This window comes from Ctenocephalides felis, unplaced genomic scaffold (assembly GCF_003426905.1).
Source record: "Ctenocephalides felis isolate EL2017-DRISC unplaced genomic scaffold, ASM342690v1 CF-g0.4_SCAFFOLD_01604, whole genome shotgun sequence".
NCBI lineage: Eukaryota > Metazoa > Arthropoda > Insecta > Siphonaptera > Pulicidae > Ctenocephalides > Ctenocephalides felis.
In genome coordinates, this window is record NW_020537758.1 from 56,724,988 (window position 1) to 56,751,402 (window position 26,415).

General features: G+C 28.1%; 2 protein-coding genes across 2 annotated transcripts; both read right to left on the minus strand.

Moving 5' to 3' along the window:
* Positions 1–411: 411 nt before the first annotated feature.
* Positions 412–4,648, minus strand: LOC113373961 (1,5-anhydro-D-fructose reductase-like). The gene is made up of 5 exons (XM_026614223.1): positions 4,512–4,648; positions 1,903–2,044; positions 1,116–1,308; positions 828–1,038; positions 412–568 (listed from the first exon to the last, which is right to left on the minus strand). The coding sequence occupies exons 1-5, from the start codon at positions 4,646–4,648 to the stop codon at positions 412–414; spliced, it is 840 nt and encodes a 279-aa protein (XP_026470008.1).
* Positions 4,649–7,086: 2,438 nt separating this feature from the next.
* LOC113373962 (sorting nexin-14-like) lies at positions 7,087–25,224 on the minus strand. The gene is made up of 25 exons (XM_026614224.1): positions 25,085–25,224; positions 24,870–25,005; positions 23,621–23,758; positions 23,417–23,548; positions 22,925–23,045; positions 22,726–22,852; positions 22,470–22,620; positions 22,236–22,401; positions 21,464–21,789; positions 21,321–21,382; positions 20,500–20,627; positions 20,244–20,365; positions 19,559–19,752; positions 18,083–18,403; positions 17,646–17,780; positions 16,767–16,855; positions 16,471–16,641; positions 14,740–14,939; positions 11,662–11,757; positions 10,353–10,489; positions 9,707–9,848; positions 7,715–7,906; positions 7,429–7,628; positions 7,200–7,355; positions 7,087–7,132 (listed from the first exon to the last, which is right to left on the minus strand). Exons 1-25 carry the CDS (start codon positions 25,192–25,194, stop codon positions 7,087–7,089), a joined length of 3,798 nt encoding a protein of 1,265 aa, XP_026470009.1. The 5' UTR covers positions 25,195–25,224.
* Between the last annotated feature and the right edge of the window lie 1,191 nt (positions 25,225–26,415).

Below are 26,415 nucleotides of genomic sequence, written 5' to 3' on the forward strand. Positions count from 1 at the left end.
ATTAATTACTGTTCTTGTAAATACATCCATTATTCATGCCGGAACCAATACTATTCCAAATCAATTTAAAGCGAGTGATAAAACAGCCTCCTGGTCGCTTCAAATGTACAAAATGTACACTTACCAAAGCCTTTCACATGGAAGTTTTATATTCGTTTTGATTTAAATTTGGACATGACATCATCCAAAATGAGTAAAATTTGTAGTACAACGAACTGTATGCGTTTTTATTAAATATCAAAATTAATTCTTCGATTTAAGAATGGTATCAATAAAGTACTTTTAGAATAAAGAATTTTCAAATGGATGATATTTATGCCCCGAAGCGCTAAAAGATATTTAAATAATTAATATGCAATGCCATGATATTTAAATAATTGATATGCAATATTATATATTGAGATAAACTTACTATTCCATCGTAAATATTCGTTCATTTCTATTTAAATTGTCAATCTTTTCCATATCCTCTGGGCATAGTTCAAAATCAAAAACTTTAAAATTGGTAGCAACATGTTCTTTATTTGATGATTTGGGAATGACAATATTACCGCATTGCAAACTCCATCTGAAAATTTAGGTTTAAATAATGATGTCTAAAATATAATTTAGAAATACTGATTTATTTTACGTTAGATTATCAACATATGTTTCAATATAATAGTTTATGAAAAATTTATGTTAAATTGATCAAATTTTTTTTAGAACAAACATGTTGCGAAATCGATAGTGGAGTATCACAAATCTGATTGTTGACAAATTATATAATTTGTCACAATTAATTAATAATATTTATTCAGATTTATCTAGTTTTCTTATTGAAATACCTTAAACAAATTTGTGCAGGAGACTTTTCTAATTCCTTTGCTCTTTCGATAAGCCATTTGTTCTGAAGAAGCTTTGTAGTATGTTGCAACATACCATGGTTATTTGATATTCTTGCTGGTGAACCCAATGGACTATAAGCAGTGGTTATGATGTTAAGACCTTTGCAAAACCTTTGCAAACATTTCTGGTTTATATATGGATTAAGTTCAATCTGAAGTTAATAATTTAAATATTATCATATTGTTGTAGGAAAAATACAGATTAATAATTTGGTTAGTCATAACTTTCCTGATTTGTAACAGGTTTAATGTTGCAATTTTTTAACAATCTCTTCAATTGGTTTGAATTAAAGTTTGATACACCTATATTCGAAGCTAAACCGTTATGATATAAATTTTCCATTTCATTCCACGTGTCTAAATAGTCAACATCAGAAAATTGCACCTTTTTACCAACAATAGGTCGAAGTTTTTTACCTTCCTAAAAATCGTTAAGTTATTAATATTATTACAGTTAAGTTAATATTATTATTTTATTACATTATTTTGAAGTCAGCCGATAAGTAATGAAAAGAAATTGTCTAAACACTCTAAATAACTTGTTCCCGAGTTTTACCTTGAAACCAAGCGAATTGCGGAAGTCGTTTTTTCGAGCAAAAATAATTTTTTCGTTTTTCGTAAATTTCTTGCTAAAGAAGCACTCACTGTTTTGGAAAATCTGTTATATGGACCTGTTGCGTGTTATGTGATTTGTTGCTTGGTTGCGAGTGTTTGTCAGTGATATTCGTATGTTGGTGCCATAGAACTATCAGATCAATTCAATGCATAGTTCAAAAGTACAGAAAATAATATTATTACATGTAATGCAACACGGCCAATATATTATTTAGATAACTGATTGGTATTTCATATCACTGAATGTGTTACGAGCCATAGAAAATATATGATTTTCAGAAACAGTGCAGCCAGGTGCAGGTATTTGAGCTCGTGAGTTTGATCCTCACTCGAAATAATATTTTATTTAGTTAAGTGAATTGTGTTTTGTAATAAAAATAATATGTCATAGAGAACTTACCTTGAATGCCATTGGCCAATGCATTAAATATAAATCAACATAATCTAACTGCAAATTTTCTAAGCTCTCTAGCAGTGAAGTTCTAACTAAATCCGGTCGATGAAATGTGTTCCAAAGTTTACTTGTTATGTATAATTCTTCTCTAGAAAATGGTAAAAACAAGTACAAAGGTAAGTTCACCATTCACAAAGCATTGAGGAATTGATATTAATAGCCAAATATAGTTATTATACGGACATATACAGGTATTTTATATGAATCATCTAAACTTTATATTATAGTCTATAAGTAATAATTCTTCTTGTTTCTAATATTATATAATTTGGCAATTTTTCAAAATATTTTCAAAAAATACGAAACAAAAAGGACATGTTTATCTAGCGACATCAACTTTCCATGTTTCCTAATTATACCTAATTGTAAGTCAAAAGGATGCAATCTTACTCTAAATTGAACAAGATAAAGCATACATTCCGCAATTGTTTACACACCATTGAGTCATTAATATTACATCAGATAACTCGGATATTCGTATCTTTATTTTTGTTTCGGGAATAAGGATGTTTTTCCCGACCACCAATTCGGTTTCCAGAAAAGGCATTCCACTATCCAACAGTGTCACCAACATTTGTTAGTCAAATAAATGAAACATTGGAATCCAAGAAATACTATTCTGCTGTGTTTTTTTATGTTAAACAATTCTTTTGATTAAAATCAGAGCCTATTTACCGAAGAAATATCATGAGAACTTTTCCTCCTATTTGATCAACAGATATGTTATTACAAAAGCAATACAGCTTTGTAAAATACGTTCACAATTGATGCCGGTGTACCCCAAAGTAGTGCTATGGGATCTTGTCTTTATAACTTATTTACTTGCTTGCTTATTCTATTACTGCAACATTCGGCGGCGACATAGCCATTCCTGCCAGCCACACTAGACCTTCACATGCAACAATCAAACGAATTGTTTAACATCAAGAAACACAGCAGAATAGCATTTTTTGGATTCCAGTGTTTCATTTATTTCACATACAACCTTCACAATTGTAAAATCTACGATTCTTCGATACCACCATAGAAAAATTGACAAACAAGCAGAGAGTTATCATCAATGAATCTATTTCAACCACACTTTTACTAAAGCATAAAATATTAGTCTATAAAACTATAATTATTCCAATCTGGAGTTATGGTAGTCAACTTTAGGGCAGCGTTCAGCCTTGCCAATCAAAAGTAAAAACTCACTACTAAAGCATAGAAAATCACACAATTTTCACCGTTTCGGCTCAGTTTAAAGACGGTTAATGTACAGTTTTATTTTGAATGGCCTGTGAAAATCACAAAAAAATCCGATTAGATCGGGTGAGAGCGCTGGCCATGTTATGTCACTGCAATGTGGAAGAATGCGGCCGGGTGACATATGATTTCACGTGATCTGTGGGAAGTCGCCTCATATTGTTAAAACCATATCTCACAATTTTGGACTGCTCCAAATTAGGTCGCATAAAGGCCTGTAAGATATTAACATAACGAGCGAATATTTCTGTAAGTCTTACTATTCTCTTCAAAAAAGTATGGTTACTATCAGTGCTGGATTTACAGTAGGGGCAGTCGGGGCTACTGCCCAGAGCGGCAAATTTTCGACGGCGACAAAATTTGGATAGTGAAAAAAAAGTTCTATACAATATAATTAACTCATTTTCTTAATAACATTTTTTTATTTCAAGAAATATAATTAGCAAAACATAATACGATTGCAATGCAAAATTTGGCAATTTTAAATAATATAAAGATTCGTAAACGAGCTGAAAGTTTAAGAAAAATATGTTCTTCAGACTCCGAGCACTCTCAAGATGACGAATTTGTGCACTTACAAGTTTATAGCGCCAAAAACATTAACTAGTGACGCATGGCATTGTGCCCTAAGGCAAGTTACCGAAACTTTCCGTGCTGGAAATTACATTTTATAAAGAGCTTTAAAATTTTTTGAAAAATGAAAAAATTGAATATAAAAAACCTTTTTTTATATTTTGAATGTTTTTGAAAATTATGAGCTTTTAATTATTAAATTTATTAAAATTGAATTTTATTTGAATGATAAGGATTCATATTGATAACGAGACGTGCTGATTGGTCAAAACAGGTCTAAATGTTTCGAAAACACGGGCCGAAATGCCAAAAATGATAATTCAGTTTTTCAGAAAGTGAACGTCCAATAACATTTATAAATTCTAGCGGTTTCGGTAATCCAATAAAAAACATTCGAGATTTAAAAATACACTTGGCGGTCAAAAGTGATCATTTGACATATGCACATTAAATTATCAGATATTTTAATAAAAAGTATTTTTGTTTACATTTCTATGGGTTCTGTAACATTGTTTATCCGTTATACTGCGACGCGACGCTTACGCGCTTCTGTATTTTTAGCTGAGCTCTTATATTATGTCTATAAAATATAATTGAAAACATTTAATATTGCTGTATATTCAAGTAGTATATATTACGGTACTGCAATACTGCGGTACGGCCATGGTACGACAATTTGCCTTAAGGTACGATACCATACACCACTAGTTTACTAAATATTTAAACAAACAGTGTACCTTTTCACCTTGCCTTCCTTGATTTTACTTTTAATGCCTTGGCCCACTTCGTCCTCATTTTGATAAACATATGCTGTATCGAAATGTCGGTATCCAACATCAATTGCATATTTCACAATTTCTGAAGTATTGGTCATCTAAAATAATTATCATTATGATTTCTTCGTAAACTTTAAGCTAAATAATCAGCTCAATAATATTTAAAACTAGTTGGTATTGGTATTTTGCCTTGAGGCAAGTTACATGAACTTCTCGATATGTGTAAATAATCAACTTAATCAATAAAAATTAAATTAATTTACGAGTGATTAGAAGGATTCCGAGTGGATTTATTACACATAATTGAAAACAAACGAACACGTTAACTCGGAGTGTTTTCTAAAGAATAATTTTCAAAAATCAATCATTTTTATATAAATGAACCAGTCTCCATAAGACTTTATTGGTTTAGTATGTTCATTAAGACCAGGTACTCTACCGTTATACCAAGTAAATCGTCTAATTTTAATTTTAAATATTGTTAACAATAAATACTCATTTTCTCAAATTTTGAATTTTTAAAATTAAACTACTTATCGTTAGCTCTTAATATTTCAGTAAGTTGTATATGACCATGATATATATCGCGAAAAAAAGTTTCATAAAAATTGTCTTAATTTTTTTTTTCAACAGTTAGTTACAAGAAAACGGCTCGGTAGATTTTCACCTAAAACTGATCGGTATCATTCCCAATTAATATCTTTCGAACGGTTTTTAAATTTTCGATATCGATTCGGTAGTATGAGCTTAAATGTGGACGAAAAGTTCAACACATTTTTCCAAATTACAAAGAAACGGCTCGACCGATCGTAACACAAAACTGACAAACGATAGTACTCATTGAAATACATCAAATGGCTTTTAAATTTCTAAAATCGGTTCAGGCGTTTTTGAGAAAACGTCGATGAAAGGTCTAATTTTGACAAATGCCAAAAAAACGATACCAATTTTTGCAAACTTTGACGAATTTTTAAAGCTAAACGAGTTGTCGAAGGGTGGTAATATTTTAGTATGATCTAGAAGACTATGGTGTCTACCGTCAAAAAAATAATAAGAAAAATCGTAGAAAAAAAATTTTTTTAACACTTTATTACAAGAAAACGGCCCGGTCGATCTTTACCAAAAACTAATCAGATCCCAACCAATATCTTTCGAACGGTTTTTAAATTTTAAAAATCGATTCAGAATTGCGGGCTAAAACGTGGACGAAAAATTTTTCACTCTTCTCCAATTTACAAAGAAACGGCTTAGCTGATTGTCGCGTAAAATTGATAAACGATAGTTTATCAATTTTACCATATGGCTTTTAAATTTTTGAAATTGGTCCAACCGTTTTTGAGAAAACGTCAATTTACGACAAAAAGTCTGTTCGCGCACACACACACACACATACACACATACACACACACATACTTTTTCCAAGTTTGGTCTGATTCGATTCAGAATGGCTTGAAAAGTCGAGAAAACATAAAATTAGCGAATCGTATTTTTTTATGAAAACATAAACTTCTCCTTCGGGAAGTTAAAAATGAAATTATAGAAAATATCCAAATAATTATTATCTAGTTTAATTTTGTACTCAAAATGTGTTGCAAAGAAATCGATTAATATAGACCTAGATAAACGTTATTAATAGTTAATTATTAGTTATTTTATTAATAGTAAAATTAGTTATGATAGTATCTGCTCTTAAATTAAATACAATAAAATTAAAATATAATGATTAACATAGAGGATTATAGAAGAATGTGAAAGAAAATATATCTAATCATGAGACAACTCGCTGAGAAATGAAAAATTACCTGGTATGTTCCAAGCCCAAACCTAGGAAAATAATTGCCATTGTAAAACTGTAAGAAGTAAGTTGGGTCAAAATCGGAATAGATACTAGAAACCTGAAATTAATGGTTAAACTCAAAATAAATTCAAGAATAAAAACAATTGATTTTGATAATAATAATAAATTAGTTTTGATAATGATTTAACAATAACATCTTTCGCATCACCTTCGCATATCTGAAAGGTGTAAATTTCATAATTTTGTTAAATAAAAATAGTGTTGAAAAGATCAATGAAAATAATTTGACATGTCCAAATAAACTTCAATTTTTTAAAAAAACAAATGCATTTTAAACTCTTTCAATCATTACGACAAAAATTCAAATTCACTTGTTATTTTTCCCACTAGACGAAATAATATAATACAGAAAAGTAATTAAATTAAATTGTTAAAAAAAACATCATCTCTTCTTGCACTTTTCGCTTCTAAATTTAAATCAAAAGTAAATATTTCGAGATACGGTTATTAATATTTTTAATTTATTTTAACACATTCACATTCTAATTATCATTTAAATATGAAAATCCTAAAAATCTTATATATAAGATTATAACTTTTAAATAAAAATTTTGATATTATAACAAAGATAAAAATAGTAATTTTTAATTATGAATATTTATATTGTTCAGAAAAAGTCTCTTAATATCCACATCATCAATTTATGTCCTTCTTGTAATGAAATTTATCCAACAATTTCTAAAATTTTGCACATTCGAACGGATGATGTTCATGTCCAAAGGCTCTGAAATAGAAAGTTAATCAAATGACACTGATAGTAAAAAGGGCTCATTTTAAACGCAAATACTTACTCTTTTATCATAAACAACCTATTATCTATATTCATTTTGTTAAACTGTTCCATGTCGTCTTTGTTTAACTCGAAATCAAAAATATTAAAATTACTGGTAACATGCTCTTTGTTAGAAGATTTAGGTATGACAATATTTCCACATTGATAGCTCCATCTTAAATATTACATTGTTAATAAACATTAACAAAATATCTTTCTAATTTATTGAAAACAATATCTATAATTACCTTAAACTAAGTTGAGCAGGAGTTTTCTTCAATTCTTTTGCTCTTTTAGTGATCCATTGGTCTTTAAGGATTTCTTTATCTCCAGACTTTGCCCACTCCCTTCCTGGTGATCCTAGTGGACTATACGCAGTAATTATGATTTGATGGCATTTACAAAATTCCCGTAAACATTTTTGATTCAAATAGGGGTGTACTTCAACCTTTAGAATAATTACAGCAAAAATATGCAATTTCAATTAAATGTTAATAGCATTGCATAAATATATATTTCGCATTTGCATTTTACCTGATTAGTAACGGGTTTGACTTTGCTATGTTTTATTAACCTCTCCAATTGCATTGAATTAAAATTAGAAACTCCAATATTAGTAGCCAAACCTTCATGATATGCCATTTCCATTTCTTTCCATGTATCTAAGTAATCGACGTCAGAAAATTGCAACTTCTTATCAATAAACGGAAACAGACTTCGGCCTTCCTAAAAAATGCGAACTATGAGAATATATTATATTAAAAATAGGTAAAATGGCAGGAAAGATACATTTTATTATATTTTGATCCATTGCAAATAGACTTCATGAAATACTATGTTGTTAAGAGTTAAGTCAGCCAATACATTTCAATTTTGGAAAGTAATTTATCTTCTACCGTCTAAAGTAGAATGGGAAAATATAATTCTAGAATAACTATAATTTGCAAAATAATTAGTTTTATATTCACTACTTTAATTTCGAAATCAGATAAGAGTAGAAACTAATCAATAATATAATACATATACATAATAAAATATATGAGTAGACTCAATTGAAAGTCTTAATATTTGAAAGCGAAAATGTGAATTATTGCAAAAACGGCTAAATTAGGCCTAACAGATCAACATATTTATAATATATTATCTTTATTATAGTCACAGCATTAAAGCTAATGATTTTTCATATTTATTACAGCTTGATATAGAGCTGGGTTGGTGCTAGCTCATGATTACGCCACGACTAGGGCTTACTATACCGGAAATCCGGTATTCCGGGTAATTTGAATCCGGTATACCATACCGGCATTGATATATAAATACCGGTATTTCGGTATTATCATAATTGTTGAAAATTGAACTTACGCTATATACTTTACACATACCGAGCCGAGTATGACAACTTCGACGAAATGATTGTTTATATTTTACGCCTGAAACCTAATGAATAGAACTTGTTAATAAAAATTATTATGCATCCACGTGCATCGTCATCATATCTTATTCTTTATCAATAGTTTTTAAACATAATATACAATAAACGCGATATAATTGTTTATATCTTCCTATAAATCATGCATATTTATTCATTATTTTATCAAATCAAATAATCACTATATCAAATATTAATTCATGCCAAGTAATAAATAATCAATAATAAGATTGGTCTCGGTGGATGACATCTTTCTTTGCTTTTTTGGTGGCTGGTCCAATTTGTACTAAAATTGATGATGAAAATATGATTGTATACGTTTTTCAAGAGCATATTTTAATGAACAAAACATAAGTTACTAATTATATTTTTTGTTTCCTTAAATATATAATTTTAGGCGAGACTATTATTTGTAAAATTTAGCAAAGAAGTCAATATATATTTTATCACTTACGCGGTTTTTTGTATCTATTTATTTACCCCTAACTCCCTATGTCATAAAATAAATAATATGTAGTCATTTCAGGATAATTATAACTAGTAGTTTTTTTACAATCTAAAAATTACCAGCAGATATTAATACCGGTATCCCGGTGTTTCAAATTTCAAATATCGAATACTGGTATTTCAGGTGTTTGTACGGTATTGAAAGCCCTAGAAACGTCTCACTCATAATAAAACAAATAGCAAATAAAAATTATGTTACATCTCACTATTGATAATAATATATTACTAACACATATTTTGCATTTCCAAAATTAATTTACCGCACTCTTCTAGTTGCTAGTCGTTATTGTAAATTGTATGATTATTTCAAACGACTGTCTTTAATGATTCTTGGTTACGAGGCCTAACAAACTGTACATATGTAATAATTATTCTATTAAAGAGAAAATAATAACAACAAAAAAATTGAAATATTTTATAGTCATAAGTTTGGATAATATATATTTGTATAATAATAATTATTATGATTAATCTTGTAATGATGGTAATGATCACGTGAAATAATCCCTCTATTAAAGCAGCGTGATCAATTTGAATATAGTAGTAATATAGTTTATTATTGATTTTCAATTTCAGATATTTTAAGTTACCTTATATCCCATAGGCCAGTGAATCAAATACAAATCAAGATAATCTAACTTCAAATTCTTTAAAGTTTCCAATAGTGCAGGCCTCACTAAATCCGGTCGATGAAATGTATTCCAAAGTTTGCTAGTTATATACAAATCTTCTCTACAATATATTATCAAATAGTTAATTAACATTAATGAAGGCGATTTTATGACTAAAATTGATTATATTACTTTTTAATTTAATTAAAAAATAAATTAAAAATTTTAAAATGTTATGCATGTTTGAATTCGATAAAGCAAACGTAAATTAATTACTAGTAATTGTTGAACACATATACATTTTATTGAACGGAATACATTTTTAGACATCAGGTTTAGTACAAAAATAATTCATAATTTATTTTCGAAGCCTTTTTTGTAGAATTTTCTATTCTCAAATATACTAATTAGTTTTCATGCTTTACTGGTTTTATGGTTTAGTCTGTCTCAACAATATTATAGGTATAAAACACATGCACCAAATCAAATTTAAAAATGTGTTTCCTCGAAGCGTCTAATAGCATATCTTTTGCGAATAATCTCCATTTCGACAGTAGGTAATGCACAAATTATACATTTTTTATACCAGTGTTCAAGTATTTCAACTACCCAGGTTATTGCATACCTTTTTACTTTGTTATCTCTAATTTTGCTTCTAATTCCACGCCCAACTTCCTCTTCGTTCTGGTAAACATGAGCGCAGTCGAAATGTCGATATCCAACATCAATGGCGTGTTTGATAATTGCTGATGCGCCAGACATCTGAATCAGAATAATATAATATGCAAAGTTCAATAATAAATTATTTTTGGTTTTCCGCAGGGTAAGATATAGTAATCGTCCAAAAATCGAAAATGAAAATATTTGCATATCTTCACGTTTCAGAGCTTTACCTTATAAAAAATAGATGTGCGTGTACAATATATAAAAAATAGATGTACACGATTTCGGGCGCACGGTTCAACCGAATTGAAATATTCAAAAAACATTCGATTCCTACTAATAAGGAGACATGATTATTAGTTTTTGGCAAAGACAGGTTAAGCCATTTCGGAGATACGGAGCAAAGAGTGTAGATATTAATTAGGTTTCTGAGAGAACAGACCATTCGATTTTGAATGTTTCAAAAAACATTTAGTTTGTATTGATGGGAAGAAGTGGTGATTAGTTTTTGGAAAAGACAGGTCCTGCCGTTTCAAAGATACGGAGCTAAATGTGCAAAAAATTGTAGTTTTTGGGAGAATTTATTTTGAAATTTCAATTTTTTTTTATTACCAAAATATATTTTTTAAAGTAAAACTTCTTTAGGCGCGACTAGGGTGTAAATCGGTACAAATGCAGCAAAAGTGCGTTACGGCAGATAAGATAAGGTAAGATAAAAATGCCAAAGATTTGTCATTCGCTCTCGATGATATCATTTCTATACGGGTTGATTGTGCTTAGTCGTCGCATATGTGAATAGAGATCTGTCGTTGTATGCGTACCAATATCAATAAGGAAATCGGCATAGATAAATAACCATTTTAAAGTTACAAATCTTAATTTAATGAAAAATGCTTGAATCAGAAGAATATTTTACCCTGTTCCCCGTAAATAATTATAATGAAAATAATAAAACAAATGCAGCATTTGCGCCGTGTATAAAACTTAAGTTTCAATAAATTTCATTGAACTTATATTTGATAGCATTTCCTCAAAACTAATTTTAATTTGTCGATCAGTCGATCATACAAATCATTCAAAGAAATATTCTAGTGACGATTCTCGGAGTCTGCGTCGGTCTTATAGTAACTGTCGATCCTTATGGACCAACGCCGGGCTCAACGTGTTAAATCTCTGTAAGTACTTGCTAAGTGTTTAGGCAATATGCAAGTAAGTATATATATATTTCTCATTCTAACATCTATCAAGTCTAAAAACTTAAATCTGAATACCTGATATGTCCCGAGGCCAAATCTTGGAAAGTGATTGCCATTGTAAAACTGGAGAAAGAATTTTGGGTCAAATTTCGAAGATTGTTCACAAGCTGCCTGAAAATAGTATAGTTCAGACATGTACCATATTTAACCTTTGAATTATTATCAGTTGTTGTCCTACCTTTAAATATCTTATGTCTGAAATCTTCATTTTATGTTTTTAAATGCTTCGATGAATAAAGTATAAAAATGTAATTAAAAAACAAAAATGTCAATAAAATGTAATAATATATTTAAAACAAATGCGTCATATTAATGACAGGCTTTAGTATGTATAAACTTTTCTAATTAAATTTTCCAGTCAAAGGTACACAAATAATCTCAAAATTTATAGATATATCTATAAGTACATAAATAAAAATAGTACAAAATTTAAACATAATTTCTAGAATAATTTTCCAGAAAAATGTATAAAATTTATTGGGACACAAGCCAGAATTGTAAATTAAGATAATGTTTATTTAGTTAATATTAAAAGAAGTTAATATAATCAGAACAGACAATCCGCCTTCCAATAAGTTTTGGTTTCTCGACTTTTTTCTGGTTGAAACTTAAAACTTTGTAACCCGAAGTGAGTGTGTGTATATAGGTGTGCGAGCGTGTGTGTTCGATTTTAAGCCTTTGGGCGGCATTTAAAAAAAAAATAATTTCGAGAATTCAAAAGTGATCTTATAAAACTCAAAATGCGCTCGCGTCGATTAGTTTTGCGAGACGATCGGCCAAGCGGTTTCATTAGAAATGGCATTAATGCAAAAGTTTTCTCCCACATTACAGCAACGTTATAGCATCAATTAGAAGTGGTGTGATTTTTTATTGATTTGATCATTTTGTGGCCGCCTTTTAGGTCGTCCAAGACCAAAATAAAGCGGCCAAGCCAAGTAAAAAAAAAGACCAAAATAAAACGGCCGAATTAAGAGACGGCTAAATTGAGAGTACGTTGAATCAGAAGGCGGTCGAAGTAAAATGCAGGCGATAGGCGGCCATATTAAAAGACGGCTGATAAAGTTTCTGTTTCCAAATAATTTATTAATGTAGCAATAAACTTGGTGTAAGTGGCCCTTTACCTAAAGGCAAGTTGCATGAACTTTCCGACATGAGTGAAAAATTGATAACTATAAGAAATCTATTAATTCATATAAATTTATTAGTGATTTAAAAGTAAACTCAGTTGCTGATGCTGTAAAGCATTTCAATCTGAAAACTTATGGCAGATTATTCAATTTTGTACAAATTTTCTGAACATGTTAGTATTTTTTTTTACAAATAATGACATGTATAAATGACAAAAAATATGATTTTTTAAAAATTAAAACGACTTGATTTAGGGTCGAAATATTTAGAAACAAAAAAAGATTTACAAAAACCATCGATAATTTTTTTTTAACAATATATACGAAGAAAAGATCCGACCGATCTGTTCCAGAAACTATTCTTTATTCTAGGAACAGCACTATTCCCAAATGATATATTTGAATTTTTAAAATCGATGCAGGATTTTTGTCTGAAGCTTGAACAATACCTTTTACATTTTTCTGCTAATTACAAATAAATGACATGGCCAAAATTTGTGCAAAATGATAAACGCTTGTCCTTATCGAGATATCGGATAGCTTTTAAGGGGCACAACTAGTGTGAAATTTTCAAAAAATGGAATTTTCAATTTTTCTATATTTCAACAGGTTACACCTTTGAAAATAACATCAAAATTTTAAATCGATATCTTAAATAGTTTTTGAGTTACAGCTATTTAAAGAGTATAAATATATAGTATAACGATCATTTAATCTTTAAACGCGTTTTTCTCAAAACAGCATTTTTCGAATTTGCTACAGCGATTACTCAAAAACAAATGATCCGATCAATATCAAATTTTATTAATGTTCGATATATAGTTCTCCGTAAAATGAACAATCGATTTTTTGATCGGATCAAAAATCGAATTTTGGCAGTCCAAAAACGACCAAAATTTTGGGTAAAATTCGTCTTTTTTTTTAAAAAAACGCAGTCATTTTGTCAATTTTTGATTTTTTTTTTATCGTAGTTTATTTTAGAGACAATATTATCTAGTTTAACGAGATTTTTTTTTTTAAATTTCATCCACATAGATGGCCGGAATCACTGCAGCAGTGAAGGGCCTTTTTTTGTCGCGCCGTTGGAGATCGACGATAACTTAAAAAATATTTATTTTTTTTCTTCAAAAATTTTACTATGTATTCTTAAAACATGTATAAATATATTCCTAAAATTTTGAAATGATTGATAAAGTAGTTTTTTTAATATAAATTTCCAAAAATCACCTTTTTTTGGGCGGTTACATTAGTTGTGCCCCTTAGATTTATAGGTTTTTGAGAAAACGCCGGCGAAACGTCTCATTAGATTCAGAATGGCTTGAAGCGTCAAGAAAACATAAAATTAGCAAGTCAGATTATTTCGTGAAAACATAAACTTCTCTCTCTAAAACTTCATATTGCACTGTTAATATAAAAAAATTAAGTTATCACTGTTCACTACTTAAAAACTAATCAGTGTGATTCCCAATTGATATTACATACGATATGTTTTAAGTATTTAATTTGAAACTTCAAGAAAAGCAAATGAAGAAATTGCATTTTCTGGTAAAAAAATAAACTTCTCGTGCAAAAAGCTAATAATTTATATTGAACAATTATTCTTTATATAATTGTTTGTTATCAATTTTAATTTATAAAAACAAATGTTTTTTTATATAATATATTAATATAACAATACATAAATCAACATCAATAAAAGAAGTAAATAACATGTCAATATAATATTATATATATATATATATATATATATATATATATATATATATATATGTAAATATGTAAACTTGCATTATTGTTTATAAATATAAAGTATATATTTAAATTAACTATTTCAGTTCAATATCTCAGGAAATATTTCTGTTATAACTATATCAAACAAACTATACACCAGCTGCAAAAATATGAATTGCCGTATATAAAATGAGAATAAATTTTATAAGTTAATGACATTTTAATATTTTTATACCTGTTTATTGAGTGTTGGATGCTGCAAAGCCTGATGCATTTCAAGTAAGCATCTGCTCAATTCAGGCCAATATTTACTAAGCCTTTTTGTATTTGAGAACTTGTGAAGTTTTTGCTTTGCAGTTTCACATAGTAAAGCATTATTAGAAGCTACCACAGATTTTTCAATCTTTTCTGGCTTAGTTGCAGGAAACAATGTATCTGAAAAATATTAATAAAATATTATAATTTTAATATTTTATATTTATAACATTTAGTTTCATCTAACTAAAATATTTTTATATATTTATCTATTTATCTACTACATGAAAATATTATTATTATATATAAGTATTGTTAATCTGTCTCGTCAATATATTTCACATTCAGAAAATAAGCAAGACATATATATATATATATATATATATATATATATATATATATTAATTTGGAAATATGAACAAACAACACTCTTTTTGCACTAATTTATTAAATAATAATTTTCACAAACGTTTCGAGACTAGGTTTGTCTCATCATCAGTGTGTTATAATTAAAAAAATTTTAAAATATGGAAATCTAAATTAGCATGTTGTGTTTTTCATTACACGTCGTTCACTGCACGTTGTTCTTTTAATACCAATGTCTTCGGTATTCGTATTCTCTCCTACTTGAAACCACTTGAAATTGTAAAGTCACTCAATCAGATAGGAAAAAAAGGATTAGGGTCCAGTTGAAAAATAGATGTCGTTAGGAGAAAAAATATTCTATGATGATATGGTTTGTTTATAAGATTTGTTATACATTGTTGTAATTAAAAGTGTATGTACATCTATATATAAGCTACAAAGTATGAATGAGATTCAGGTATGTATCATGTAATATATTGGTATCTGTCCGTAAATTTACTGTGTTACTTGTATGGGCTATTAACATCGATTCTGCAATACTTCTTTTAAATAAATCTTGTTCATAATATAAAATGAGTGGATTATTGAAATCGAAACTATGGCTGTTAGAGATAGCGTGGTCTACAAGTGTACACTTGTAGAGTACACTTGTAGACCACGCTATCTCTAACAGCCATAGTTTCGATTTCAATAATCCACTCATTTTATATTATGAACAAGATTTATTTAAAAGAAGTATTGCAGAATCGATGTTAATAGCCCATACAAGTAACACAGTAAATTTACGGACAGATACCAATATATTACATGATACATACCTGAATCTCATTCATACTTTGTAGCTTATATATAGATGTACATACACTTTTAATTACAACAATGTATAACAAATCTTATAAACAAACCATATCATCATAGAATATTTTTTCTCCTAACGACATCTATTTTTCAACTGGACCCTAATCCTTTTTTTCCTATCTGATTGAGTGACTTTACAATTTCAAGTGGTTTCAAGTAGGAGAGAATACGAATACCGAAGACATTGGTATTAAAAGAACAACGTGCAGTGAACGACGTGTAATGAAAAACACAACATGCTAATTTAGATTTCCATATTTTAAAATTTTTTTAATTATAACACACTGATGATGAGACAAACCTAGTCTCGAAACGTTTGTGAAAATTATTATTTAATAAATTAGTGCAAAAAGAGTGTTGTTTGTTCATATTTCCAAATTAATATCTATTATCCACTCAGAATACATTTGTAATATATATATATATATATATATATATATATATATATATATTTATATATAAAATTATTTAATAATTAATGTCAAACCTGTCAGCATATTTATCAAGCTTGCTAAGCCAATTTCACAAATTTCACTCGATTCTACAATTTTTCTTTGTACTAGGCAATTAATTATCTTATCAAGAAATGTTCCGAAGAAATTGCTTAGTGCTAATACAACACGTATTACAAATTTCGGCGCACTCAGCAAACGCACCACTGCAATAATTAAAGGTATCAAAAATTGGAATATTAGAACATCTGATAATATTAAAAGTCATTCTATACAAGCAATCTGAAATAATTCTATCTAGTATTAAGTCGAGTTATAAACCATTACTTACATAGGAACAAAATACATTGTGATGGTCCCCTAACAACTGAAGGCATAGAAGTGTGAAAATATTCATCACCATCAAATCTTTGAGACTCTCTAAAATTGAAAACAATTGTAGTAGCTATTTGTAAGTTAACATATTTAATCATGTATATATTTAGTGTGAAAGTTATGTGATAAGATGTATTTGTCAAGAAATGTAGAATACTAAAAAAAACTTAAACAACCTAGTTTTAAGTGACATTTTGTTTTGAGGCGAGTTGCATGAACTTCCCGACATGGGCAAATAATCAACTTAATCAATACATATTAATTTATGAGATTTGATTTATGAAAATTTTAATTATTTGAAAACGAACTCGCGCTTAATACGGACAGAGTATTTTCTAAAAGCGCAACCGATTAATTCATCCTTTAATTAATTTTTATAATTCAACCACGTCATAGACCTCTAATATTTTAGTATGTTCATTAACACCAGTATCTATATTGCCATACTCATTTATTTTAATTATTTCTTAAATTACTTTTAAATTTTCAAAATCGGGTTTTTTTAAAAAAATATCGACGAAATGACGATTTTGATCCATGTCAAGAAAGCGCTGCTAATTTAAAAAGAAAACTGATGTATTTTTAAAATTAAACGTCTGTCATAGACAAGTCGAAAAAATGACTTGAAACTTCGAGAAAACAGAATTAGCAAGACGGATTTTTTTGTGAAAATAAAGACATCTCCTTCAGGAAGTCAATAATTAACAAATTATCATTTACTACAACATTTGAATATTTTATATAATAAAGTTAAAATATTTGAAACATGTAACTTAATTACAAATGATACTGCAAGATTATTTTAAAAACTATGACAAATTCTCAAAAAAGATACCTGAAATGATCACCAAATACCAAGCTAAATCTATTATTTGACAGTCTTTTATTAATCATCTTTTCACTGGCATGTGTAGAATCGCGCAGTATTTCATTTTTACCATTGATGTCTTCTGTATTACTCGGGTAGTTACTGAAAACACAAAATTTTCAGTTAGTGATAAAGTTTTTTTATAAACAAAGAAATATCACAATAATAATAAACTGTTAATAACTAAAGGCATCTCTATAAGCTAGACTAACTTATGTCATAAAGAATAAATTTGAAAGATTTTGCACCTTCTCTCCCTATTGCGTAAAGTAAACATCACAAAGTGCACACAATTTCAAAATGCACATTAGTTATATTAACAAATAATTACTAAGACCTTAAATTATGCAATTTGAATTTTTAATAAGTTATAATATATAACTAAAATATTATAATTAACTAACCCGTTGCTGCCATATTCTTGAACACTTTTGAATAGTGCACTTGTAAAGCATTGCAAATGCTGTCCGCGTTCTTTTCTCAACTTATGAGCAACTGATTGGTATAAATTAGCCCCAATATTTCCATCACTGGCCATTCCTCCAGAAGCAATGATATTTTCATCATGCTGTCCATCAATATTTGAGCACAATAACCCAGAAGAAGTAGGTGGCATGAGAAATGATGCAACACGTTCTTGTTGTTTGCGAGACAATGATTTATTAGCAACCAATGACTGGAGAAATAATTCATAAGATAGTCTACGTTCTTCTAGTGAATGAGTTCTGCAGAAGAATATTGAATTTCAGAAATATTTAAGCACACATTTAACGTAAATGTGCCATATAATAGTACATTAAATAACGTTTGACTTTAAAGATGACTTTAAAAAAAAAATCTTATCTGTAGGTTTAAAAATTGTAATGAAATTATAGAGCATAAGTTTGTATTGTACAATTTAATTTACAGAAATAATCAGTAATTTCCTGAACCACAGGTAAATCGTTGTACAATCCGTGTTAGTTCCAAAGCATCCATTTGTTATCGTCACACATTGTATGATTTATTACATTACTAAAAAATTACTGCATCTAAAAGTAACATTAGTGACATTTATATTTAAGTAAAAACTTATGATGTATATTGTATATGTGTTGAACTAATATACCGGTAATAAAGATTATTTTCAACAAATTACCGCCTTAAGCGAATCAAAAGAACCGCGTTGTATGGGGTTGGAAGATCTTATTCTAGATAGAATCAGAAGTGTTGTAAGACAAAGTGTTATCTTGTATATCTAATTGGTTTTATACAGCAAAAATGAGTTATTTTTATACAGCAAAAATGAATTGACGACAAATGATTCATTGACTACAACGATATTGGAATAGAGAAAGTAAGGAAAAACAAAAGAGTAGTCATTTCAAACTCAATTATAAGTGCTAAAAGTTAAAAAAAATAACATATATCGTAATTGTGGTCATTACTAAACATATTTACATAAAAAACACCACTGAATTAAACCATGTTTTAAAATATATGACAAAAATATTTCAAATCAACTTTTAGTTATTCCCTAATATGCAAATGCAAATCTCATAAAAAATGTTTTATAAAAGCTCGATTTAATTATATAACTTATTGCTTTTTATATGATCAATAATTTCATAGAGTTAAATTGATTAAATTTATTAGAATCATATAAGAGTCTTAAGAAAATATTACATCATCTTAAGCTAACTAACAATAAGACCATGCTTTACTATGATCGGCTTCAAAAATTAATATTCAAATAATAAAATCTTGCAATTTTGATAAGATTCAAAATATAGTGGATGTGGTGGTATTTCATAAAATTCATGTACATTTACCTTACATAATAATAATTTGGATTTTTTTTCAGATTTTCCTTAAAACATTAGTTAATTTGCATCTGTTACCTAACATCTGGTAATACATCCCATTCACCAGTGCTTCCCACTTCATTTCTTAATGTGTGAAAAGATTTCTCTTTAACTGTTTGCATTACATTGTGTGGTGTTACAAAATTATTCGGAGAATAATTCGGTAGCATTGAGTTTGGCAAAGGATATATCTGCACTTCACAATGCACTCTAAATAAAGCTTCTGATGTCTACAAAATATAAATGCATTTAGTACATTTATTGCGTACAAACTGAATTATAATTCTGTCTATATAATTAAGATTGTATCAATTTAGCCGAATCAAAGATTTTTTATAGAAAGTCTCCAGAAGCAGTTCTAATCATGTATACATTTTTTAAATCTTTTTGTTTTTTAATTTTATTTGAAATTTGAAACATTCATAAGGGGGAATTTTTTCTATTGTACAACATGTATGTTATTTATATCAGGTAATAGGTTTTTGATTACTCAAAAATTAGTTTGATTGAACAAAAATATATTACATCAAATTAGTAATGAAAATTGACAATAAATAAAAGAAGATATGATGTATAAGTAAAAATTACTGGTTCATATGTGATGCATAAGAGACAAATAAACAATCTACAAGTTCGAGTCAGCAAAATAACAGAAAAATTTGGATATTAAAAAAAGAGAAAAAAATACTCTTGCAAGAATATAATGTTTACTTATACAAACCTGTGATCCATTTGTATTTTCCACACTATGCACTTTTACAATGTAATCTGAAAGTTTGGGATAGTGACTCTGATGTCCAGTATATTCCATTGTATAAAAAGAGCTGTTAGGAAGTAGTTGACCTATGATATAAAACGTATTAAAACACAAAATATGATAAAATAATCTTTTAACAAAAATATTGAAATAAAACTAACAAACCAGACAAATGAAGTACAATAAATGATACATAATACAAGATGAGATAACTGATTACCATCTACTGGTCCGCCTCGCAGGGCTCCTTTAATTTTAGTTGAAATGTTGCTCAAACGAGATTGAGTCTGAGACAGTTGTAATGGAGATTGATTAGCTTGATTTTGATGTTGTCGAGGTCTAAGGGAACTAGAAGTATAAAAGAAAAGGAAATATATACTTAATCTGAAACAGAGTTTGTTTACCCCTTTTATAAAAGACTGATTGTAAAAGACTATCAATAGTTGATGTGTTTTATTTAAATGTTTTGTGATATAAATACACTGAAAAAAATTACACTTTCTGATCTCTATGAGATTATTAGATGAAAGTAATGCTTTCACATTATTGCTCATATACACATATTAAATCATTTCACATATGGAATGTATAGTCCAATTAATAAAGCCAAAAAACAGAAACAATTAGAAAGTCCCCAAAAAATCATTATATCGAAAAATATAAATAATACGTATGGAAACAATAATGATGAAAAAACACCTAAATTTTTATGAAGTTAATCTAGACAATATAACTAATTTTAATTTAATGGAAATGGCACTTAGGTTTCATAATCAATATATCGATATAAAATAAAAAAATGTAGCACATATATTTTTGTTGACCCACACAGAAAGTGATGTAAATATTAAAGTACTACTATAATTATTCCTAACACAAAAATTAACACATTTTTTTCACAGGAAACCACCCAAAAATATTCTTCATCCTTATATAAATAACATACATAATGTTAGACCAAAACAAAAAACGTCTGAAATGCTTCAGAGTGTTTGTTAAGTATATTGAAAAACAATGATAAAAACAAAATATTTTACTTACCTGTTTATAGAAGTCTTACACACCTCAATGGGATTTTTAGGCCCATATGTTAATTCCAAAAACTATAAAAATGCAAAATAATATGAAAACCAATATATGATAATTATTTTAGTAAAGAATTATCTATTAAAAATTCATCTTACCTCAGGGCTTGTATAAAAGTCATTCAGTAGACCATCCAAGTATGAAAACACTTTATCATACAATTCATAAATTGGAGCTACAGTAGCTAGACCAACCTTTTCTGGATCCATTTTAGTTACGGCTTCAATATCTTTCAGATGTTTTGGTGAAATGGTAACAAATTGCATTAACTGATCAGAGCTATTATTACGTAAATATACATTCATCACAGCTTGCAGACTATTCTGCAAACGATCTAAATGTTTTTGTTTGATATCTTTTGAATTTCCTGTGGAATTTGGCAATCCAGTGGGTGCTGGTCTCATTAGCATATTATTCATATCATCTATAAATACAAATACATAGTAAGCCAAGGTATAATATTAAAGTAACAACGCACAGATTTTTACACACACTTTACTTAATAATTACAGCCTTTTCGAAACCATGGTATGCCTCATATTCAGTGTAATATCAATTGTCAATTAATTTGTGCTCAAATATTTCTGTATATTTTCTAACTTTTGGTACTGTGTCAAGCATTGTAAGAGAAAGTTAGTGTTTTAGTTTTATAAATTAAATATAATTTAAATAACATATTAAATAATGTATTTGTATATAATTTTTACAGTTTTGAAATTACACTGAAGATGAGGCATACCATGGGCTCAAAATGTCTGTAATTATTAAATAAAGTGTGTGTAAAAGTCTGAGTGTTGTGCTGTTCATATTAAACATTTATTATTTGTTCCGCTCATATTACAAAATTACTATCTCACAGCCTTCACTTACCAATGTGCAAACAAAATTGTAATAGATTTATTCGATCTGTTCTTTTCAAATACTGCATGAAACAATACAACAAGCTGTGATTTTTCAATAATAATGCAAGAGTAGATTTTCCTTGTATAAATGTTAAAGGCTTTGGCATAATATAAAATTCCTTTAATAATGGAACCTACAAAAAGAAATATGTATATTAAAATAATTCTGTTGTTAATATCGTCCAAAATATAAAATTTATACCTGCTTATTTTTTAAATCATCGTCATATTCCTTAGTATTGCTAAAAATACTGATAATTATATTGTTAATAATAGTTGGATCAGCTAAGCAATCAGTCAATGGCAATAGAACCCAACAGGATAATATTTCTCGGATAAGTGATATGAAGTTTCTGTAAAATATGTTGCAGTAAGACAAAATATTTATTACTACAATAAGTATGAAAAATTAAAGACGCATTGAACAAATTCTGTTATCTCAAATAATGATAACTTACCTACATTCGTGATCTTCTTTATCAATCAATAATGGCATCAGTTTTTCAGTTATTGTTCTTATATATTCAATTTCAGTATTTCTGTCCTTTAGAGCATAATGCTGTACGTAAGGTTTGGCACAGATCACTATTGAAAAGAAATCAAAATCTTATAATTATGATCAATTAATAACATCAGTAAGCGATAGTTAATTATTACTAAAATTTCCTCCAGTGTTACTATCAATATGTTTTCGAGATTTCATTGATTTTGAAACTCCATATAAATGAGATAAGGCCACCGGAAGTAACTTATCCATCAGTAGTATGGGAAAATCAATCTATAAGAATTGAGATTTAAACTAGATGTTTATAATAACTGTTATATGGAAAAATGTATCATAAAAAAGTTTATATGGAAAAAATAAATAAAAAAATAAATTAATGATAATATCAATCTCTTAAAATTTGCAATAATCATTTCAAAATAATTAATTGACTAATAAATAATATACATATAAGTGAAAGGAACTGTCCTGAGACAATTTTCTTTGAAAAATAAAAGTATATAAAATACATTAAAAATCTTGAATCTTAAAAAATTACAGAATTACAAAATATATTACCATTATTATTTAACATTACAATAGTAGTTCAGTACAAAATAATTAAATATGAGTATGTAGTTCTTAATAGATTCAATTTAATTTACCTGTTTTACTCTGCGTAGTACAATACTTGTAGAATATTTCAATGACTTTTTAACAGCATATTCAAATCTCTTGTCTTTTGATACATCTTGATACCAACCAATAACAAAATTTTCAAGAATTTTTTCATAGAGCTGTAGTTAATAAAATTGATTATAATTTAAACATTAAATTATTAATATACACATTAAATATATAATAAATACTTGTTTTATGGAATGATCTAAATCTCTGTGTATATACAAATTATTCCATGGTTCTTTTATTGGTTTTGGTTTATGCCGCAAACATTTGCCATTGTTGCACAAATCACATTCAACTAATTTTCCAAGAATTGGTTGTTTCTACACAAAAAAAAAACAATAAAATTATTCATTATTTGCAATTAAACACAGTGGAAGTCCATTAGTCCGGCAGCCAACAGTCCAGAATGCCCATGTGTTTGCCATCAATTAAAATAAATGTAATTATTTTTGTTTTCTTCAAAATGTCTTTAAACCAAATAAAAACACTTGAGAGCTTTTGGGAAGTTTTCGAGATAGTTCAAGATCATTAGGAATCTCTCGGTATTAATTTTTCCTGGAATAGACTGTTTATCTATCAGTTCATATCTGAACAAATCACAGTGATTGCTTCAAAATACAAAAATAGAATAAAAGTCCATCTAAGTAAATTAGGAAGTTGAGATTTTGTTTACCATATAAGATACTGAAGCCATCCTTCTCTTGGACAATTCTAAAGCCCACAAAAGCCCGTAAATGAGTTAATTTTTGGAAGTATTGTTGCCACACTTCTTCCATGTAATATTTTTAATTCAACACATTGACCAAGGGGTTATTTAAAATTTTAAATCCATTTATAGTAGATCTTTTATTCAAGACCTGTTAAAATTCGAATGCGATGGGAATAATTAGAATAAATCAAAAAGTTTACATAGTCACTTTTGCTGCAGGTTATTCTAACTACATTGCTTCGCAAAATTGATTTCCATGTTATTATTTTTGCATTGAGAATAAATTTTATTCTAAAGGCTTAAGCAAGTCCAGAAAACAAAGACAATTGTCACATTTTTAAATTTTAGTGAGATTTGTTTTACAGTATATGCACATACAATATATGCAAAATAAACTTCGTTCTATGTAATTACATACTCTATTTGTAGTTCAATTAATTACCTAATTGTTTTTATAATTACTTCCCGATAGTCCCAAATTTTCGGTACAAGTGCATGCTGAACTAATGGATTTCTACTGTAATAATTCAGTACTCTGTTGTACTTTAAAATAAAATTGAATGCTGTTTAATTTAATAAAATGCTTTAATAAAATTAACTGAAAATATCACATATTTATTATATGTCATTTTATGAATTGAATTTAATAGAATTGTAATACAATTAGTAAATATTGAATTATATAATAAAAACTAATAGCAAATATTTTATTATTTTTTTACCTGTAAATCTCTATAGCCAAATAAGGTACAAAATTGTGGAATGTACTTAAAAATAACATCTTTGTATAATATTATCAGCCCACAAACAATGCATCCTAAGATGTAAGAAAAGATGATAGTACATGCAGAAAAAGTGCTGAAAATAATTAAATTTAATGTAAATCATAATGTAAAGCACTCAACATTTTGATATTTTCAAATAATAATTATTCAACCTGTAAACTAAGGCAATCAAAACTGATATCGTTAAAGTTGTTGTTACACTAATTTTTGCAACAGGGTCCTTCCAATATTCGGCTAATAACATTAATGTCTTTTTATCCATTTTCTTACATTCTTAATAATTCTGTGTTATATTGAGTCATTCTTACAGAAAATTTTTTTCGACTTTTGTAAATACATGAAATGTCAAAGTTAATGGTTAAAAATTGACATTATCAGATGTCGCCACTTACAACAAAATGGTTCATGTCAATGATAAAGAAATAGCGCTAAAATTGAAAATACGTTAAAAGAAAAGCATGTTAGAAGTATATTAACTAGTGGAACATGTACATGGCTTTGTTGCTTAACGCAAATTGCTGGAACTACCAATATATTCTAAATAAATCAATAAGTTATAACTATTGTGGTAGATATTTTAAATGTTGTAAATTAAATCGTCGTATTTTATAGATCTACTGAGATAAGATATGAAACAAGATCTAATATTCTTATAATCTAATCTAATAACAAATTTATCAATAGAGTCGATTATTATACGCAAGCCATCCAATTTTTCTTAAATGTTTAAAGCAGTTAATTGCTTCAAATCATCATTAGACAGACTAGCTATTGCAAGTTAAATATTTTTTTTATAATCTTCTAAACTTACATCTAATATTTCTGGTTAATTCTACGTTAATATCATTCATCTACAACAGTGTTTCCCAACGTGGGGCGCACGCCTCACCGGGGGGCAATTTGTAATTTCAGAGGGGCAATTTGAAAATTTTGGTGATTTTAATGTAATGTAGTATAGTATCGGTAAAACATTTAACAAAAAAATGCTTCTTAGATTTAACTAATAATAATAAGGTGTCCCGGGACAGTCCTAGTATTCAACCTTGCTTTCCTGGTGCCGGAGTTATGTTTTTTCAGCTTCAAATGATTCTTTAGGTTTGTTGAGGTAGTCTACATGTAAAACATTTTTTTTATTGTATAGTGAGAAATTTAGCTGTAGAATAGTAGAAAATACTTTTTTGATCGGTTATATAGTTGTCATTTAGCGTTTGGTGAAAGATGGAATATCACAAGCTGTTGAACGTGAAGATATGCAGAAATTTTTATTTTCGATTTTTTTAAGATTACTAAAATATACTCTACAGAACGTTAATAAATTAGATCGTAATATTCTGTTATTGGCATTTTTTTAAAAATCTATAAATATCGTAAAGTACATACTAACATACTAATATACAAACACTAGCCGTTTTTTTTAAAAAAATTATCGATTTTTTTAAAAATGAGCAGCGCTTTTTGATGTGAGTGAAAATTTTACTTTTGT

Bases quoted from the DNA above. Each gene is read 5' to 3' on its own strand.
- LOC113373962 (XM_026614224.1), bottom strand. From the start codon at position 25,194: ATGGATAAAAAGACATTAATGTTATTAGCCGAATATTGGAAGGACCCT. The intron at 20,628-21,320 runs GTAAGTAAAATA...TTATACTTCTAG, and splicing joins TGTAAGACTTCTATAAACAG to TTCCCTTAGACCTCGACAAC. The intron at 7,907-9,706 runs GTAACTTAAAAT...CGCATTTTTTAG, and splicing joins ACTGGCCTATGGGATATAAG to GAAGGCCGAAGTCTGTTTCC.
- LOC113373961 (XM_026614223.1), bottom strand. From the start codon at position 4,648: ATGACCAATACTTCAGAAATTGTGAAATATGCAATTGATGTTGGATAC. The intron at 1,039-1,115 runs AAAGTTATGACT...ATTAACTTCAGA, and splicing joins TAAACCTGTTACAAATCAGG to TTGAACTTAATCCATATATA. The intron at 569-827 runs GTATTTCAATAA...CTAAATTTTCAG, and splicing joins CCTGCACAAATTTGTTTAAG to ATGGAGTTTGCAATGCGGTA.